At 39.2% G+C, this 21368-nt stretch overlaps 3 protein-coding genes across 3 annotated transcripts; 1 reads left to right on the top strand and 2 right to left on the bottom strand.

Annotated features, from left to right (window-relative positions):
• Window positions 1–5279: 5279 nt before the first annotated feature.
• LOC149130483 (uncharacterized) lies at window positions 5280–6125 on the bottom strand (the record flags this gene model as incomplete). The annotated part of the gene is made up of 1 exon (XM_089343770.1): window positions 5280–6125. A coding segment is annotated over exon 1 (846 nt), but the record flags the coding sequence as incomplete, so codon positions are not given.
• Window positions 6126–8169: 2044 nt separating this feature from the next.
• On the bottom strand, window positions 8170–16228 carry LOC149130482 (uncharacterized). The gene has a single exon (XM_089344140.1). It carries the CDS (start codon window positions 11844–11846, stop codon window positions 9726–9728), a length of 2121 nt encoding a protein of 706 aa, XP_089200266.1. The 5' UTR covers window positions 11847–16228; the 3' UTR covers window positions 8170–9725.
• A 1041-nt stretch (window positions 16229–17269) lies between these two features.
• Window positions 17270–21117, top strand: LOC149130481 (uncharacterized). Its single transcript, XM_089344141.1, has one exon. It carries the CDS (start codon window positions 17693–17695, stop codon window positions 18989–18991), a length of 1299 nt encoding a protein of 432 aa, XP_089200267.1. The 5' UTR covers window positions 17270–17692; the 3' UTR covers window positions 18992–21117.
• The last annotated feature ends 251 nt before the right edge of the window (window positions 21118–21368 follow it).

Genomic DNA, 21368 nt, shown 5'->3' with positions numbered 1-21368 from the left:
ACTGGCGTCCCTGTTTTAAAATAGATCCCGTTCATCTAACTTACAGCTGTAGTGGCGCGAAATTATAGCCGCCATTGAGGAAGTACTATTCTGCGCATGCGCAAGGGACTTCACTACCGGAAGCCCCTCGAGTGTACATGCGTAGTAAAACTAGTACTTAAAGGGTGGGTTTCACTTTCTTAGACAGTTGAGCGAAAGACCTACGTGACAACACCTCGCTCCTCAACGAAGAACTCTTCACCGTTATGATAGCTATTTGCTCCTCTGGCAGGCATCAAGGAAGCTCTTAATCTTCCAATACCAATTACAACTTAATCAGCGGCTGCTAAACTGAATGACAGGATTTATATAACCAAGCATCATCAAAAATAAAACTTATTTTTATTATGCTGTTGAAAGGTGATAGAGAGAGACTAATGTCTCTATTACAAATATCAACAATTACACAGCTATTGCCTCACAAATGCCCAAGAACTAGTTTTCATGGACGAGCATACGAAAACACAAGATGGACAAGACTTTATGCTGTACGAATCTGGGCCCGTTGAGAGACGAATTCTGATTTTTGGAACCCAGAAAAATCTGGATAATTTATGCCCCGCGTCGCACATGTCTCTTGATGGAACATTCAAGACAGCTCCTCAAATTTTTTTTTACAATTATACACAATTCATACACTGCTGAAACATATCCCTTGCAAGATTACTTTGAGGATACACATGTAACAGTAAGTGTAATGACGTATGCTGGAGTCGGCGGGTAGCAATTTGTAACGGGTGTTAATGTGTAAGATGAACGAAGAGAAATAATGGAAGTTGTAAACAAATATTTATGACTGTTACTTTGAATATAGCCAAACCACGACTGATTGGTAAAATATAACTCGTAAAACATCCGAAGTAAAGAGAGATATCGCAGGTTTTCCTTGTATAGTTTGTTGGGTTCTAAGAGATACTTTAGCCCATGCAGAGGTGGCAGTGGCTGGTTACAATGCGGATCGCTGTAGGTTTCTTTGATATGAGCGTCCAATTCTTCTTTCGTGCACGATAAAGGGCTACTCTTCGGTTCAGTGAACAGCTTCTTAGTAAACCCGTGCAGGCCCTTCAGAAACTGCCCCCCCCCCCCGCCCCGTGTCCTTTTACTTTCATCTTCTGTAGCACATTTCCACCGCTTTCTTAGGCTGGTCTTTTCCTTCCTCAACTGTTTCATTTTAATCATCCCCCTGCTTAGTCCACACTTTCCTTTCGCTAATCGGATGTTCTCTCTTTCACTGCAAATAATTCCTTCCCTGTATCGTAAATTCAGCTTATTGACTTTCACAATTCCTCCACTGTCGTTTTATAAAGAGCTCGACATACCTTGTTTTCAAACTCCTTATATTATCCTTTCTCATTAGCAGCAGGCAACAAAAACCCGCCGTTTCCTCCGAGTACTATCTGATGCACCAGTTTCACAACCTGCAGTTTCCTGCCGGGAAGACGTCTTTCCTGTAGCACTTATCGATCCACTGTGGTTTGGGTTCGTTTGCTGTACGAATAAATAACCGTACTTGTGTCCAAGTTCATTTCCGCGATAATTGGGTTTGATTAATTCTCGACTCCCCCCCCCCCTCTCGGTCAGTCGTGGGGCTGTTATTCTCATTGGTATCTGTTACGGCATATTACAATGGCGAAGATCGTAAGTCCGCAGCTTCCGCTAGTCTTTCCTGGTGTCGATAATCTTTCCCATTGTCCGCTCGTCTTTCCGAGCAGTCCTCTTGCCTTTCCAAGATGCCTAACCCTCTTTCCGGTTGGTAAATCAAGTTGAGAGTGAATGGCCTTCATCAAATTTCAACACAATGGATAGTATTTGGTCCGAAGACAACGCAAATATTTTTGTGTTATAACCCACTTTCAAGTACTAATGCTTATATGACTGTCCCTTCCTTAATCTCGGCCATCCTCTGTCCCTTTTTCTATTGAATGCCGCCCCTTTCTCTCTTCCTTCTTTTCCAAATCATTGTTTCTCTTTCCCTTCCCTCTTTATATCTCTTCCACTCACCTTATACTCATTCCCATTGCCTCTCTTCGCACCCCTTCCAATGCCTGTACCATTCGCTGAGTTTTGTTTTTTCTTTTTGCTTGGTTATAACCAGAAATGACTCTCACGAAAGTAGCATTTATTTTCTTGTGGTTGTTCAAATCTTCTCAATGGATCGATGGGTTGAGTGAGTAAATCTATCAACAACGAATCTGTTATGACAAATGGAAACACCTGTATGTCAAATTTCCTGCAATAAGTGAAAATACGTAATGATCGGTGTTTATACCTTGTCTTGTTATTCATTCTGTGTAAAACCAGTAGAATTGAAAGATAGCCATGGATTTACAATATAGAATGAAGATGAAGTATAAACTTAGACCTTGCTACAAGAATATGTGCAATTCTTTACTAATCTAAACAATATTGCTCACCTGATGTACCAACAGAGCTTATAAAGTATTTTATCTGGATTCATAATCCCTTACTAATCTATAGAAAAAAAGATGAACGTGTGTGCGCTCGCGCGCCTGTCCATCTGTTGAAAGAAAGGCTACAGCATCCATATAAAATCTAACAACTTTTTCTTCTTCAAAATTTTACGCCGAAGACAATGGAAGTGGTCCCCAGTCTATATGTGACTTCCTAACTGAGCTACCCTCTATTTCCGAACACCTTGGACATAGCGCTGCTCCCATGTATATGACGTTTACTTAATTGTGCATCATATTTCTTTCATTGTTTTTTTCCGAAAGAAATGAAGAATCTAATGGATATAATTAATTGTGCATATATATAATATGAATAATGTATATATATAATATAAATGATACACACACACACACACACACAGATATATATATATATATATATATATATATATATATATCCATATGTGGGCACAGGACATCACAAAACCTAAACAACAAAAAATACGAGGTACGAGTCATGGAATACGAACTATTTTTTTTCAACTAACGAAAGACACAAATGGGAAACAAGACAAACAACATAAAGGTCAATTGTTGGCTGTTTTTCTACTCCCTTATTTCATTTTAATAGCATACTTTTCTGAAACAAAATATTTTTCCTCACTCACACACACACGGGACCTCGCAAGATTGAGGTTGGGGTCAAAATTTAAAATGAACGTTGTTTTTTGCTTGTAGTTGCTTATATTCCACCAATGAACCACGCGTGTGTTACTTCCGCATCATCATTCCATAAAATGTGTTCATGGTGAGAAAAATATTCCTTTATAATCTAGATCGACCCCAGTAAGTAACTGGTACTTAATTTATCGATCCCGAAAGGATGAAAGGCCAAGTAGACGCAATTTGAATTCAGAACGTAAAGCCAGACGAAATACCGCCAAGCATTTCGCCCGGCGTGCTAACGTTTCTGGCAGCTCGCCGCCTTAATGGGGAGAAAATATTGAAAAACATTAATACAGTGTGCCTTAAAAACGAGGAAGGTGGTATTGGGATGTGCTAGAAACAACAGCCAAATCTCCCTTAGATCACACAATTTTCCTCTGAAAATATTTACAATTCTTTATTTTTATATATATTAAAGAAAAGGCTCCTCCCATTGTTTCTAGGCGTAAAAAAAAGTTGGCCATAATCAGCCCGGAGTGAAAAGAATTCATAAATCTTCTAAACATTTTTTTCGTAAAAAGATGCTCCTCACCCCCACCTATCATTTCCAAGGCTGTGGCGAAAAACAAATGGAAAAATTACTGTCAAAACGAACAAACTCCAACTTTTTTGGTCTTCCTCATTTGAAACTCCGTTTCTTGAAAACACCTCTCCGTACTCCAACGGAAATTTTTTTCACAGAAATTTCCGTATTATCGTAATCTATGCCATTTGAAAGGTATTTCTGTAACCTTTCATGACAACATACCCATTTTTCTGAAAGATATTTTGGTAATGAAATATAGAAGTAATCTCCCTTATATTAATGGATTGTCAGCGCAAGGGTGACAATCCTGCAGCAGAAACCGTGGGATTATTCTGCCCACACACATGGTTTTCTGCTTCCTAATCTAGCAGAAGTAGTTGTTTTATTTTCCTTCTCTCTTAACGGTATTGAATCGGTGGTAAAATGTTCGATCTCCATCTGGTGGATCTTGTGCTCTGCACTGGTGTCTGAGGTGTGTTGTTGGGCTGCTGATGGGTGGTTGGTACCCGTTGGGGTGATGATCCTGTGGAAACACGGATTCTGTTTGTGCCGTCATCGGCTGTGCATGTTGTGGTTCTTGTTGGTGTTGTCACTGATGCTGCAGGTGTTGCGCGTGCTATCCTCAATAGCTTTGGTGTTGGGCGGATGTGGGCCCTGTTACGTCTCAGCTGCCTACCAGATCCAGTTTCTATAATGTACGATCTTGGAGTTTCAGCTCTACTGACAACCTGTGCTGGGATCCATGTTTTCGTTATAGGATCTTGAGTATACACATGTTGTCCTCCAAGTATCTCAGGTAAATATTGTGCATGTTTGTTGTAATATTTCTGTGTGTGTTCCTGAGTGGCTTCTAGCTTTGCCCTTGTCTCTTCCTGGTCAATAGGTTGAATCTTAGTTGGCAGGGTGGTTTTATATTTCCTGCCATTCAGCATTTCTGCTGGGGATTTCATGTCAGCTCTCAGTGGTGTTGCTCGTAGGGACAAAAGAGCCAGGTGTGGGTCTTCCTTAGTTTCACGGCATTTGACTAGTGTTCTTTTGACTGTTTGCACCTGTCTTTCAATGAATCCATGACCTTTGGGGTAGTGTGGAGATGAGGTTACAATGCTGAACCCATACTCATCAGCTAGCTTTTTGAACTCCTGAGATATGAACTGGGTTCCATTGTCACAAATGATCTGCTCTGGTATTCCTTGCTCTGCCACAAGTCCTCGAGCCACTGTAGTTATTGTTCTGGCTCTCGGGTCTTTCACTTTCCTCACAAATGGGAATTTGGAGTAGTAGCAGACCATTATCAAGTACCATTCTTGGTTCTCTGTGAACAGATCTACTCCAATAGTTTGCCATGACCTTCTTGGAATGTCACTGTATATCATCTCCTCCTTTTGCTGTGTGTTTCTGTACTTTTGACAGATGTGACATGCAGAAACCATCTTCTCTATGTCTTTATACATGCCTACCCAGTACACAGCTGACTTGGTTCAGAGTTTGCATTTTTCCATTCCCAGATGCCCTTGGTGGATCTTTTCAAGAATTTCTTTCTGCATTGATCTGGGTATAATTATTTGGGATCCAGCCATCAGGATTCCATTCTCCACTGCTATGTCATCATGGATGGCCCAATATTCACGAATGAGGGGCTGCACCTGATGTCTCTTCTCTAGCCACCCCTGAATCACCATCTGAGTAAGGAGCTGGAGTTCTTCATCTTTGCTGGTCTCTTGTTTGATTTGTTCCAGCTTTGTGTTTGTCACATTTACAATGTGGTGGACCTTTACACTTAGTCCTTCCATCTCCTGTTTATCATGTGAGGATAGTCTGGCTGGTGATTTTGTGAGGTTTTTGATAGGCATATTTCTGTCAATCCTGCTTGGAGCTGCCTTCACTTCACCGTTGATTGACACACTATTAAGTTTTTGACGGGTATCGAGTCCAAGAACTGCAGGTCCTTCTGTTTTTGTGACATAAAAAGAACACTTGATTATTTTTCCTCTGTGTGTCCCTGTAATGGTTGCTTTGCCCAGTTGTGGAATCCTGGTACCTCCGTATGCAGTGAGGATTACATCACTCGGTGTGAGGATTCCTTCTTTGACTTTCTGCTCATGTATCAAGTGTTCTAGGAACATCTTTTTGTAGAGGTTGACAGGTAAGATATTACTCTGGGCTCCAGTGTCAATCTTCAGCTTCAGGTCAATGTATGTTCGTTTCCTGCCTGACTTCTTCTGAATTTCTATAGTTGTGTATGCCTCATTTTTCTTTTGGTTGTTATTTCCCATTTCATATATATTTATTATGCCGACTGCCAAGAATTCCTCCTGTGAAGTGTTTTCTTTGAGATGTTGGGCATGTACATCCCTTTGTTTTCTTTTTCCACTCCATTTTGAAAATTGGGGCTTATATTTTTGAGATTTTGCTCGTCTGCACATTTTCCCCCAGTGGTTGGGTTTTCCACATGCTTTGCAGTGTGTACCGAATGCAGGACATTTCCTCAGGTCATTGAACTCATGCTCTGTACCACAGTACTGGCATATTCTCTGTTTGTGGGTTTGTTTCGTCCCACATCTAGATACAATATCTACACTGCTGTCTGTTGTGTTTGTTTGCAGAGTGAGTGAAGTATTAACAGTAACTTGCTTTTAGCCTCAGGAGGACATCTCCTTCAGCTGGCTTATCGACACACTACTGTGTCCTGTTTGCCAAGGGGCTAAAAGCAACAGTAACCCCTAGGGGTCAGCCACACTTAAGTGGCAATATACTACACTTTATCGTGCAGTTACTGTTAATACTTCATTTAGAAAATTAACATTGCTTGTTTTCACCTTTTCGATATCAGTGAAGAATTTCACTGGAAAAGTATATATAAGATTGCCAGGAAGTTATCTCTCTCATCAAGGATCAGTGGCTATCGAACGCCGACGAAGGGAAATAACCCTGAAACCCGGGTCCGTTCGTGCTACAGATCATGATGGGAGGGATGACTTCCCTTGGCAAACAGGACACAGTAGTGTGTCGATAAGCCAGCTGGAGGAGATGTCCTCCTGGGGCTAAAAGCAACAGTAACATCCACCCCTAGGGGTCAGCCACACTTAAGTGGCAATATACTACACTTTATCGTGCAGTTACTGTTAATACTTCATTTAGAAAATTAACATTGCTTATATATATATATATATAGGAGCATGTATATATAATTACTTGCAGAAACACACATCATTGACTGGGTTGAAAAAGTGAGTTATTCACTTAGATTATATTGACATGGCCCCGAAATGGAAGTGTTTGGTGGGCATCGTAGTAAGGGGAAATAAATGTTGTTTGAGTTAGTCAGCTGGCAGCACAGGAACGTGAAAGACATATAGGTGTTAAGGAATGGTCATCATAGTTATACAGCATATTTCTATGGTTACCATGACCAACACCTAGTACTGCTAATATACACTCCAGAAAATATTACCATCCAGCAAAGCAAACACAGAACAACAGCATAATTGACAACTCCTTGTAGTTATAGATATTTAATACTAATCCGTGTGGTTAGCCGTGACCTGGAACACATGGGAGTGCTACCATGGTATATGCGGGCATAACATAGCCCTCAAAACCCACGTTAACATATCTCGTTTGTAACACTTAAGCGTTTGTATTCTTTCCATTTTATAAGATCTATCTTCTAAATCCTTTGACATCAGCTCAAGTGTTTCTCTTTATGTTTTCTATTTCAAAGTTTATTCTGCTGTCTTCTTCGTCTCATAAAGGCTTAAATAATGTCTTCTGCTGATTTGCTGTGCATTGCAATATTTAAAAGAGATTTCTTCATCTTTATTGTAGCCTGAGCTTGATGGACTAATTTCTTTTAAAACAGTGATAAAAATACACAAGAAAATAATAGAATCCACCAAATAACTGACCCAATCCAGTGACTTGCTGTCTGATGTTCCAAACACTTAACTTTAGATATTTCCTCTCAATATGGATGTTGCACGTAATTAAATAAAACAGAAATAATCTGAAATTACAGCCTCAAATGTGTTTCTTCATGTCTTGCAATAAATATTGTTCTTCAGGAACTATTGCAATTAATATAAATAATAACATTTATCACAAATATTTGGAGCTTTTGAATGGAACATGTTGAATATGTTGTAAATGCCCAGCTTTTATATCAACTAAACCTGCTGTTCCTTGAGAACCTTTAGAATATATATGTAACCTTTTTAGAAACAAACTTTGGAAGCATCGAATATGATTGGTATTTTACAGACAAGAAAGTAAATTTCAAATACAGTAAAGCTGTGAAAACAGGAGAAAGTTTGGCTATTTACCCTTATAAGATGGAAAAAATTTGGCAGCAGGAGGCAATGGGAGTTGAACCTGTACCACTCAGATACTGGTTGGGTACTCTATGATCATGTACCCATATGCAAACATATGTATATTTTGGTGAATTTCAATACAAAAACATGTACAACATTTATGAAATTTTGAAAAGCATTTATTGTAGAAAATAAAAAAATGTAGAATAACGAGTGAATCATTGACTACAAAATATGGAACATATTAAAAGTAATCAATCCTTTATAGTATTTGGGGAGTGAAAAAAATTATTTAGTTTTTGTTTTGTTATTTTGACATTTTACATTTAAATCCTCATACACAAATTAGCATCTATAATCATGTGCATATTTCAATGTGAAGGCGCATGGCTCAGTGGTTAGAGCGTCGAACTTACGATTGTGAGGTTGTGAGTTTGAATCTCGGACTGGGCTGCATGTTGTGTTCTTGAGCAAGACACTTTATTTCACATTGCTGCAGTTCACTCAGCTGTAGAAATGAGTTGCAGTGTCACTGGTGCCAAGCTGTATCGGCCTTTGCCTTTCCCTTGGATAACACTGGTGGTGTGGAGAGGGGAGACCAGTAAACATGGGTGACTACTGGTCTCCTTGCTCAGACTTGTGCCTGGGAGGGTAATTTTCTAGGTACAATCCCATGGTCAGTCATGACAGAAGGGGGGGGTCTCACATATTTCAATAATGCCTGTCGTTATTGACAGTTTCAGTATGCTAGTAATTCCATAAGCCCACAACAGTGAGTCCACCCAAAGACATGTCAGTAGAAACGACAGACAGAAACTGAAGGAAGCCCATCACGTGTGTGTCTGTTTGACTTGAAATACACAAGAAGTGGCCTCCATTTCCATTCTTGCATGAAAATATTACCAATCAGGGGCAAATCATCATCATTTAGTATCCTTTATCCATGCTGGCATGGGTTGGACGGTTTGACCAGGGTTCGTAAGCTGGGAGTCAGCACCAGACTCCACTCTCATTTGGCATGGTTTCTCTGGCTGGATGCCCTTCCTCACACCAACCCCTCTGAGATTGTAATTAGTAGAAAACACTGGCATGTGGCCACAGCGACTGACTAAACAAATTGTGTCTGATCCAGTCAAGTGTGAAAATGTGGAAGTAAAAATACTGATGAACGTTTCATATTTGTATTTTCCTCATCGCGATTCATGAAATTCTGTCTCACTCTAAAACAGTGAACAGAAGTTTCATCAGATGCTATTTATGCATTACAATAAGAGAGAATGATTTTTAACATATTTCACCATTTCATGTTGGCATTAGGAAAGGCATTCAGGCATAGAAACCAGGCCAAAACAGACAACAAAAGAATTCCCACTGGAATGGATTCTCCACAGTGTGATTTCATTTATGAACTACAAACACAACGTTAAGAAATGCTTTCCCACATATTTCACAATTATTCTTCTTTTCAGAGTGTATCTTTTTGTGGTGTGCACAAGGAGATTGAGCAGAGAATGATTTTCCACATGTTTCACAGTGAAAGGGTTTTTTTCTCTTGTATGTATTCTCTCATGTTTCTTTAAATAACTATTAGAGGTAAAATATTTCCCACATATCTCAGTTGAAGGGTTTTTCCCCAGTGTGTACAGATATGTGTGCTGTTAATATATAACTGCAACGAATAGATTTCCTACAGATTCAACACTAGAAGGGTTTTTATCCTGTGTGTATTCTTTTATGTCGCTTCATGCTACTATTACAGTTAAAACATTTCCCACATATTTCACAATGGAAACGTTTTTCCCCAGTGTGTACACTTTTGTGTGTTTTTAATGTACTACTAGAACCAAATGATTTCCCACATATATCACAGTGGAAGGGTCTTTCTCCTGTATGTGTTCTTTTATGTCCCTTTAAATGACTACTCCGGGAAAAACATTTCCCACATATTTCACAGTGGAAGGGTTTTTCTCCTGTATGTATTCCTTTATGTTCCTTTAAAATACCATTAGAGGTAAAACATTTCCCACAAATGTCACAGTGGAAGGGTTTTTCTCCTGTATGTTTTCTTTTATGTATCTTCAAAATACCATTAGTGGTAAAACATTTCCCACATATTTCACAAGGGAAACGTTTTTCCCTGGTGTGTACAAGTCTGTGGCTTGTTAATGTACCACTACAACTAAATGTTTTCCCACATGTTTCACAGTGGAAGGGTTTTTCTCCTGTATGTACTCTTTTATGCTGCTTCAAATGAGCATTAGTGATAAAACATTTTCCACATATTTCACAATTGAAACGTCTTTCCCCAGTGTGTACAGTTTTGTGTCTTGTTAATGTACCACTACAACTAAATGTTTTCCCACATATTTCACAGTGGAAGGGGTTTTCTCCTGTATGTATTATTTTATGTTGCTTTAAATAATAATTAGAGATGAAACCTTTCCGACATATTTCACAGTGAAAGGGTTTTTCTCCTTTATGTATACTTTCATGTTGCTTTAAATAATAATAAGAGATAAAACCTTTCCCACATATTTCACAGTGAAAGGGTTTTTCTCCTGTATGTATACTTTCATGTTGCTTTAAATAATAATAAGAGGTAAAACAATTCCCACATATTTCACAATGGAAACGTTTTTCCCCAGTGTGTACAACTTCGTGTTTTCTTAACATACTACTACAAACAAATGATTCCCCACATATTTCACAGTTGAAGGGTTTTTCTCCTGTATGTATTCTTTTATGTCGCTTTAAATTAGCATTAAAGGTAAAACATGTCCCACATATTTCACAGTTGAAGGGTTTTTCTCCTGTATGTATTGTCTTATGTTGCTTTAAATGATTATTAGAGGTAAAACGTTTCAAACATATTTCACAATGGAAGGGTTTTTCTCCTGTATGTATTCTTTTATGTGTCTCTAAATGACTATTACAGGTAAAACATTTCCCACATATTTCACAGTGTAAGAGTTTTTCTCCTGTATGTATTCTTTTATGTGTCTCTAAATGACTATTACAGGTAAAACATTTACCACATGTTTCACAGTGGAAGGGTTTTTCTCCCGTATGTCTTCTTTCATGTGTCTTTAACGCACTATTACAGGTAAAACATTTACCACATATTTCACAGTGGAAGGGTTTTTCTCCTGTATGTCTTCTTTTATGTCTCTTTAAAACACTATTATGGGTAAAATATTTCCCACATATTTCACAGTGGAAGGGTTTTTCTCCCGTATGTATTCTTTCATGTATCTTTAAATAACCATTAGTGGTAAAATATTTCCCACATATTTCACAATGGAAACGTTTTTCTCCAGTGTGTACAACTTCGTGATTTCTTAATGTACTACCACAACCAAATGATTCTCCACATATTTCACAGTTGAAGGGTTTTTCTCCTGTATGTATTCTTTTATGTCGCTTTAAAGCACTATTCTGGGTAAAACAATTACCACATATATCACAGTGGAAGGGTTTTTCTCCTGTATGTGTTTTCTTATGTCGCTTTAAATGACTATTAGAGGTAAAACATTTCCCACATATTTCACAATGGAAGGGTTTTTCTCCTGTATGTATTCTTTTATGTGTCTGTAAATGACCATTAGAGTTAAGACATTTCCCACATATTTCACAACGGAACCGTTTTTCCTTCTCGTGTATTTCTTTCTGCGACAAGACTTCATCTTCTGAAGAGAATGTCTTCCTATAAATCTCACAGCGATATTCAGGAACACTTTTGTCTTCAGCTTTCTCATCTCTGTCTGTTATTCTAACTGCATCTCCATTCTTAAAAACAGTCGTCTTACAAGTGTCCGAGTGATTAACGTTCTCCATAGAAATTCTTGAGGAATTCTTAAAAAGTTTCTTGTCTCTGATATCAAAGACCTCTGTTTATATGTATGGAGCAAATGTAATGAAGTTATATTATCTACTCACCAGTAGAATGTTTGATATAAAGTCCAAAAGAAAAGTGAAGAAGTATGAGAAAAGATCATTGATTGATTTGTGGTCGATTAAAAGTCATTTCTCGTCCTGTAAAATCCAGAACAAACATTTAGCGATGTGAGGTTGTGATCAAACGAAATATTTAATCCTGAAGGTCATGGAACACTGACCCTTAAACATGTATGTTGCCCTGTCTTATCCGTTAACATTCACCTCGACACGAGATAATTACTACGAATCATTATAATTAGATCAGCTCAACATTTGTAATAGGCGGCATCGGTGATATTCTTTCCCCCTTTGTAAACGATACCGGTGACATATATTAAAAATCCCCAACGTAATGTAACGTTTGTTACATTACCTTTTTGTGAACAGTTACACTCCCCCTTCGGGGGAAGGAAAACTGTATGAACTCTGTTGATCTGTGTTTCCACGGAATTGTTTTGTTGAAAAAATGTCTTCCACGGAAGAAAACACAAATAGGAATTTTGCTGCGGCCGCCGGTGGCCGAGAACAAACAAAATTGAAAGTGGAGGAAATCCAGGCATTCTTCGGAATGATATTAGAAAAGGACGGTGAATCGAGAATAACACCTCCAAGTGAACTCCAAAATAAAATCAAAGAGAAAACTATGATCTATAAAACTTACAACACGGAGACCAAGAGATTTGAACACTTGGAAGAGAGATGCATAGAGAAATGTCTTGGCGCAATAATGAACCACATAAAAATATCTAATGAGAGATTGAAGCAAGGTTCGAATCGACAGAGCGTGCAAGAGAGCTGTCGACAAGAACCTTGCAATGTGGCAAAATTTTATTACTGCCACTATTAAAAACATCCCCCCGGAGGTGGAGGTGGGCTGGATCGTGGCCACCCTGCTATACAAGAGGGAGGAAAAATTAAAAATTACAGAGACAACAAAAGATGGCCTACAGAACTGGCGGGGGCCAGACCCTCGAGATCCTGGCGCAAGCCACAACGAATGACTTAGAGGAGCTGCCAGAAACGATAATAATAGACGATATAAGTATCCCCATTCATGTCGAAGGAAGGAGGCCCCGCTGTTTCAAGTGTGGGAAGAAGGGACACTTAAGAGAAAAGTGTCCCGAAAAAAAACAAAAAAAACAGAACAGTCCACCTCTAACCCCACCTCCAAGGAAGATGATCCCCAGGAGGGATCATCAAAAAACCAGAGTGAACCAAAAAAAAAGTTACAACACTTATAGGACCAAATAAAGATGCACCCTTAGCTACAACCAAAAAGACATCAACCAAAGAGGGTGAACTCCCGGTCATGGAGGCCGTTACCAGGAGTTCATCCAACCAAGAGAGTGACCGCATCATATGAGATCATCGCTGACAGTGAAGAGGAAGAGCAACTACCAACAGACGGGTACCAGGTTTGTTTGAGGAAGATGGAGTCCCCGAACAAACAGGAAACCCCAAAGACCAAAGTGGCCAAACCAGGGAAGAAAAAGGGAAAAAGATGTCCTTTTTAGACATCCCTATAACATTACCGAAACCAGTTGATCGAGTGACGGTCTCGTACCGTAGAAAAAACATTTATCTAGATGGGGTCATTAGACCACATAATGACTCATTGGTTTATAAAAATGATTATTATCAGAGTCCTACTGTCATAGCAAATATAGCAAGAACTCTGTCTTTTGATCTGAGAAAATTGCATTCCAAGGGCATAAGCTTACTAGACAATTTAAAAAAAGTATTCGACCCGTTGGTTGAACCCTCCTTGGAGGTACCCTTCATAGGAGGAACAGAAGGAAATAGGGAAGTGGTCTCAAATGTCTTGAGAGCCATTCCCCTGGAAAGACAATGAGAGGGTAAGTAGGTTCCCGTTTTTCCTTTATGTTGCAAATGGCCGTGTTGAACATAGCGTGTTTAAATGTGCGTGGCCTGAGCTCGAAGTGAAAGCAGGCGTGCCTCCTCGACGACCTCAGGTCACATAGCATAGATGTGATGGTTGTTACAGAGACTAGACTGGACAAGCTGCAAGCCTTCTCTGCACTCCTAAATGACTACGAGAAAATAATTTCTCCTAGCCGGGAGGGAAGGAGCAGAGGCGTGGCTGTCTTCTTGATCCGTAAAAGCTTAGTCATGCAGACACGTACAATCTTCGTGGACCCAGAAGGTGAGTTGGTCGATCTGGATCTGACATACAGTGGCAAGGCCTTCAGGCTGGTTGGCATCTACGCGCCTGGCATTGCAGGCAAACGGGTCGGTTTCTTTCATCGCCTGGAGAATTTCCTGGTGACATCGAAAACAGTAGTTGTACTAGTTGACTTTAACGCTAAACTGGATGCGTGCCAGGATAGCGTGGGCTCTAAAGATAGAAAGAGAAACTCATGCCTCACCTATCTGCTGAAGCGTTTCAGGCTGGCAGATCGATATAGACTTGACATCCCGAACGTTCCTGTGTGGACCTGGGCAAGAAACGACGGAATGGGAAGGTCGTATATAGACAGGATATTCATAAGTACTAGAGACAGGTATAGCTTTAGTTGTCCACAGTTTACCTACGTACCCTACACAGATCACAATTTAGTGACGTGTAGGGTGAATATAGATAAGGTACATAGACAGGGATTTGGCAACTGGAAGCTGAACAAGACATTATTGGATTGCGAGGCCTACCGTAGCCAGATTAGGGAGTTAGTGAAGAGGGCACTTACCGGCGCTGTTATCAACAACCGGTGGTGGAATGCCCTCAAAAGAGCCCTTCGAATTGAGTCAATTAGATTTAGCAAACAGTTAAGTCTAGAACAGACTAGAATAGAAAGGGACTTAGTCATTAGGCGAGGCACTGAGATCGGGCTCTGCGTCACAAGTGCTGGCGGCGAGATCGGCACTGGACCGTCACCTCAATGCCAAACACGAAGGATGCAGAGTCCGGGCTAGAACACGTGCAATGGGCCGTGAAGGTATTAATGTTGCTGGATGGGCTCGGAAGAAACCCGTCGTGGCATCGAAGCTACGATCGGTCTTTGACAGATGAATCCGAACAAGAGGAGATATGTAAGGCCTTTCACAAGCACTTTGCCACGTTGTTCGGGAGGGACGGGACCTTGGACCATGGGGATGCCTTACAGCATTTTCTGGACGGCGGCCCGCGTCTTTCGACTCGTGAAGCTGAGTGCTGCGAAGGACCAATCACAGCCAAGATCAGAGAGGTACTGTCCGAGAGCCCCGGGGGACAAGGCGCCGGGTCTGGATGTGTTTCTCAGTCACACATACACATTATTGTATACACACATATGTCGCGACAAACTGGCGTGACCTTATCTGAAGTACAATATGTGTGTATGTGTAACTGAGAAACACAGAGCATAGAATAAGTGTCTGTAACAGTGACAAATAAGCGTCGGAACACATAGATAGAGAAATACCAGTTCGTTCAAGAGTTACACAAGAGAATATTCTAGGCAGCGCTGTGGCGTCACATGCTGTGTGTGAAGTTGAGCGTCGATGCTGTAAACCGGTTACTTGGTACAGAAGGTTCTCGCATGGTTGTTCTGACTGTTATCTCCGTGGTGGAAACAATCCACTCGAACAGTGCAGAGATGAAACCGCTGTCGTTGTTGGTGTGTACTCTGGTGGTGGTGCTGGCGACGGAACTGTAGTAGACAGTAGATCGGTGGTGTTGGCATCGTCGCTGGAAATTGGTTGGAGCTGTGTTCTGTGTGTGGTCTACGACCAGATCTGGAAAGGTCTGTGGTCGCGACCCACTGGCGTAGTTGGAGCAGGCTTATTTATAGATGAAATAGGGCTCACCGGAAACGCAGAAAATACTCTCTCTCACGTGACCTTATCTGAAGGCCACAATTGGACGGTATGCACCCTGGCGCGAAACTGAACTGGTGATAAATGTCGGGCAAATAAGAACCAGTCAGGGTGGCGGACACAAGGGGTCCAAGCGGCCAAAAGCTAGTTGTTAGCTGCTTCGTTTTCATTTGCAAATGAATGCCCGAGAGGGAAGTTTTACTACAAAACTATAAGCAGAAACGATGTGGGCTTGAAAAAACAAATCATAAATATTTAAATGATTTTTATACATGCGAAAGTTAGAAATAAAGAGGAGGGTGGTCTTGTGATGTGCTAGAAATAACAGCCAAATCATCCTTAAATCAAAGTTCTACCGCTGAAAATATTTGAAATTTTTGTTTTAGTACCGAAACGACTCTTTCCATAGTTTTTAGGTACCAAAAAAGAAAAGAAAAAAAAGAGAAAGAAATTGCGAAAAGACCGTCGTGAGGGGCATGGTGGGGATGGTGAAAAAAATAAACTTATATGGTCTTCTTTATTTGAAACTCCGTATTTTCTAAACCCCTGTCCCCGCCTATTCGGAGAACATTTCATCCACATATTTTTTTACAACCGTAATGCATGCAGTCTGAATGATAATTCTATAAACTTTCATTTAAAAAAAATTCTTGAACGTTATCAGGGAAAAAATGGGGTGGTGTGAATTTTGTGAAACTGCTCTCCGAGCCCCGTCAGAATAATTCTTTCCCATAAATCCTCATATACTCTGAATGTACAGCATCTAAGGGAGATTTGTTGAAAATTTCGTGAAAATGTATCGATTTTTCTGGAAGTTATGCGGCGACGGAGGAGGAGGACACAACTGTGGTGAAACGAGAAAACCTTCTGTCGATCCCATTGAAGCAGAATCGTCTGAATTTTCCGAAACTTCACTCTCCACTTGCGGAATAAATCAACAGTCTTGTGTCCATTAAAATAACTAAGTCCTATTTAAGTAATACTTGTCGTAATATGTAGTAATAAAGCTTATTACAGTTTCTCTCTCTCTCTGTCACACACACGTTAATATCTCTGTCCTTAAAAAAGCAAAGCTTGCTTGTAGGTTGCCCCACTGAAAACAGTAAATGAAATTCATAATAGTTCAGATCTTCCGCATCATTTCAATTAATTCCGATAAGTTTATTTATTTTCCGAGAAACTAATGAGGATGGACGAGTCGGTGGTGTAGTCTCATATTTCTAGCAGTTCGCGTATTGTGTATTTGATACTATGCTTTTTATACACTCAGGGCATACCTACAAAACAGCGCCCCACCGAATGTGTTTGTTCGTAACTTTATGGAAAATGGATATTTTTAAATAAAACTTTCTACAAATATGCTTCTGAAAATTTGTCCACTTTTTAAGAATTCCTCAATTTAAATGGAAAATGTTAATCACTTGGACACTTGTAAGACGACTGTTTTTAAATAAACATATCTGAACGTTTGTTACATTATGCTGGGGATTTTTAATATATGTCACCGGTATCGTTTACAAAAGGGGAAAGAACATCACCGACACCGTCTATTGCAAATGTTGAGCTGATCTAATTATAATGATTCGTAGTAATTATCTCGTGTGAAGGTAAATGTTAATGGATAAGACAGGGCAACATACATGTTTAAGGGTCAGTGTTCCATGACCTTCAGGATTAAATATTTCGTTTGATCACAACCTCACATCGCTAAATGTTTGTTCCGGATTTTACAGGACAAGAAATGGCTTTTAATCGACCACAAATCAATCAATGAAATTTTCTCACACTTCTACACTTTTCATTTGGACTTTATATCAAACATTCTACTGGTGAGTAGAAAATATAACTTCATTACATTTGCCCCATACATATAAACAGAGGTCTTTGATATCAAAGACAAGGAACTTTTTAAGAATTCCTCAAGAATTTCTATGGAGAACGTTAATCACTCGGACACTTGTAAGACGACTGTTTTTAAGAATGGAGATGCAGTTAGAATGACAGACAGAGATGAGAAAGCTGAAGACAAAAGTGTTCCTGAATATCACTGTGAGATTTATAGGAAGACATTCTCTTCAGAAGATGAAGTCTTGTCGCACGAAGAAATACACGGGAAGGAAAAACGGTTCCGTTGTGAAATATGTTGCAAATGTTTTACCACTAATGGTCATTTACAGACACATAAAAGATTACACACAGGGGAAAAACCCTTCCACTGTGAAATATGTGGGAAATGTTTTATCGATAATGGTCATTTAAAGAGACACAAAAGAATACATACAGGAGAAAAACGGTTCCACTGTGAAATATGTGGGAAACGTTTTACCTCTAATGCTAATTTAAAGCGACATAAAAGAATACATACAGGAGAAAAACCCTTCCACTGTGAAACATGTGGGAAATGTTTTACTGCTAATTATCTTTTACAGATGCATAAACGAATACATACAGGAGAAAAACCCTTCCACTGTGAAATATGTGGGAAATGTTTTACAGCTAGTAGTGCTTTACAGACACATATAAGAATACATACAGGAGAAAACCCCTTCCACTGTGAAATATGTGGGAAATCATTTGGTTGTAGTAGTTCATTAAGAAAACACAAACTTGTGCACACTGGGGAAAAACGTTTCCATTGTGAAATATGTAGAAAATGTTTTGCCACTATTACTATTTTAAAGGTACATAAAAGAATACATACAGGAGAAAAACCCTTCCACTGTGAAATATGTGGGAAATGTTTTACCACTAATAGTCATTTAAAGGAACATAAAAGAACACATACAGGAGAAAAACCCTTCAGCTGTGAAATATGTGGGGAATCATTTGGTTCTAGTAGTACATTAACAAAACACAAAATTCTGCACACTGGGGAAGGACGTTATCATTGTGAAATATGTGGGAAATGTTTTATCTGGAATAGTCAGTTAAAGAAACATGAAAGAATTCATACAGGAGAAAAACCCTTCCACTGTGACATTTGTGGGAAATGTTTTACCTCTAATGGTATTTTAAAGGGACATAAAAGAATACATACAGGAGAAAAACCTTTCCACTGTGACATTTGTGGGAAATGTTTTACCTCTAAAGGTATTTTAAAGGGACATAAAAGAATTCATACAGGAGAAAAACCCTTCCACTGTGACATTTGTGGGAAATGTTTTACCTCTAAAGGTATTTTAAAGAGACATAAAAGAATACACACAGGAGAAAAAACGTTTCCACTGTGAAATATGTGGGAAATGTTTTTCCCGGAGTAGTCATTTAAAGGGACATAAAAGAACACACACAGGAGAAAAACCCTTCCACTGTGAAACATGTGGGAAAACATTTAGTTGTAGTGGTACATTAACAAGCCACAGACTTGTACACACCAGGGAAAAACGTTTCCCTTGTGAAATATGTGGGAAATGTTTTACCACTAATGGTATTTTGAAGATACATAAAAGAAAACATACGGGAGAAAAACCCTTCCACTGTGAAATATGTGGGAAATGTTTTACCTCTAATGGTATTTTAAAGGAACATAAAGGAATACATACAGGAGAAAAACATTTCCACTGTGAAATATGTGGGAAATGTTTTTCCCGGAGTAGTCATTTAAAGGGACATAAAAGAACACATACAGGAGAAAGACCCTTCCACTGTCATATATGTGGGAAATCATTTGGTTCTAGTAGTACATTAAAAACACACAAAAGTGTACACACTGGGGAAAAACGTTTCCATTGTGAAATATGTGGGAAATGTTTTAACTGTAATAGTAGCATGAAGCGACATAAAAGAATACACACAGGATAAAAACCCTTCTAGCGTTGAATCTGTAGGAAATCTATTCGTTGCAGTTATATATTAACAGCACACATATCTGTACACACTGGGGAAAAACCCTTCAACTGAGATATGTGGGAAATATTTTACCTCTAATAGCTATTTAAAGAAACATGAGAGAATACATACAAGAGAAAAAAACCCTTTCACTGTGAAACATGTGGAAAATCATTCTCTGCTCAATCTCCTTGTGCACACCACAAAAAGATACACTCTGAAAAGAAGAATAATTGTGAAATATGTGGGAAAGCATTTCTTAACGTTGTGTTTGTAGTTCATAAATGAAATCACACTGTGGAGAATCCATTCCAGTGGGAATTCTTTTGTTGCCTGTTTTGGCCTGGTTTCTATGCCTGAATGCCTTTCCTAATGCCAACATGAAATGGTGAAATATGTTAAAAATCATTCTCTCTTATTGTAATGCATAAATAGCATCTGATGAAACTTCTGTTCACTGTTTTAGAGTGAGACAGAATTTCATGAATCGCGATGAGGAAAATACAAATATGAAACGTTCATCAGTATTTTTACTTCCACATTTTCACACTTGACTGGATCAGACACAATTTGTTTAGTCAGTCGCTGTGGCCACATGCCAGTGTTTTCTACTAATTACAATCTCAGAGGGGTTGGTGTGAGGAAGGGCATCCAGCCAGAGAAACCATGCCAAATGAGAGTGGAGTCTGGTGCTGACTCCCAGCTAACGAACCCTGGTCAAACCGTCCAACCCATGCCAGCATGGATAAAGGATGCTAAATGATGATGATTTGCCCCTGATTGGTAATATTTTCATGCAAGAATGGAAATGGAGGCCACTTCTTGTGTATTTCAAGTCAAATAGACACACACGTGATGGGCTTCCTTCAGTTTCTGTCTGTCGTTTCTACTGACATGTCTTTGGGTGGACTCACTGTTGTGGGCTTATGGAATTACTAGCATACTGAAACTGTCAATAACGACAGGCATTATTGAAATATGTGAGACCCCCCCTTCTGTCATGACTGACCATGGGATTGTACCTAGAAAATTACCCTCCCAGGCACAAGTCTGAGCAAGGAGACCAGTAGTCACCCATGTTTACTGGTCTCCCCTCACCATGCCACCAGTGTTATCCAAGGGAAAGGCAAAGGCCGATACAGCTTGGCACCAGTGACATTGCAACTCATTTCTACAGCTGAGTGAACTGGAGCAATGTGAAATAAAGTGTCTTGCTCAAGAACACAACATGCAGCCCAGTCCGAGATTCAAACTCACAACCTCACAATCGTAAGTTCGACGCTCTAACCACTGAGCCATGCGCCTTCACATTGAAATATGCACATGATTATAGATGCTAATTTGTGTATGAGGATTTAAATGTAAAATGTCAAAATAACAAAACAAAAACTAAATAATTTTTTTCACTCCCCAAATACTATAAAGGATTGATTACTTTTAATATTTTCAATATTTTGTTGTCAATTATTCACTTGTTATTCTACATATTGTTATTTTCTATAATAAATACTTCTTAATTTTTCATAAATGTTGTAGATATGTTTGTATTGAAATTCACCAAATTAATAAGGTATGTTTGCACATGGGTACCCAGCCAGTATCTGAGTTGTATAGGTTCAACTCCCATAGCCTCCTGCTGCAAAATTTTTTCCATCTTATAAGGGTAAATAGCCAAACTTTCTCCTGTTTTCACAGCTTTACTGCTTTTGAAATTTACTTTCTTGTCTGTAAAATACCAATCATATTCGATGCTTCCAAAGTTTGTTTCTAAAAACGTTA

Source organism: Octopus bimaculoides, chromosome 28 (assembly GCF_046866305.1).
Source record: "Octopus bimaculoides isolate indiv1 chromosome 28, ASM4686630v1, whole genome shotgun sequence".
NCBI lineage: Eukaryota > Metazoa > Mollusca > Cephalopoda > Octopoda > Octopodidae > Octopus > Octopus bimaculoides.
The sequence above is the reverse complement of the archived record's forward strand: the minus strand, read 5'-3'. Positions and strand labels throughout refer to the sequence as shown.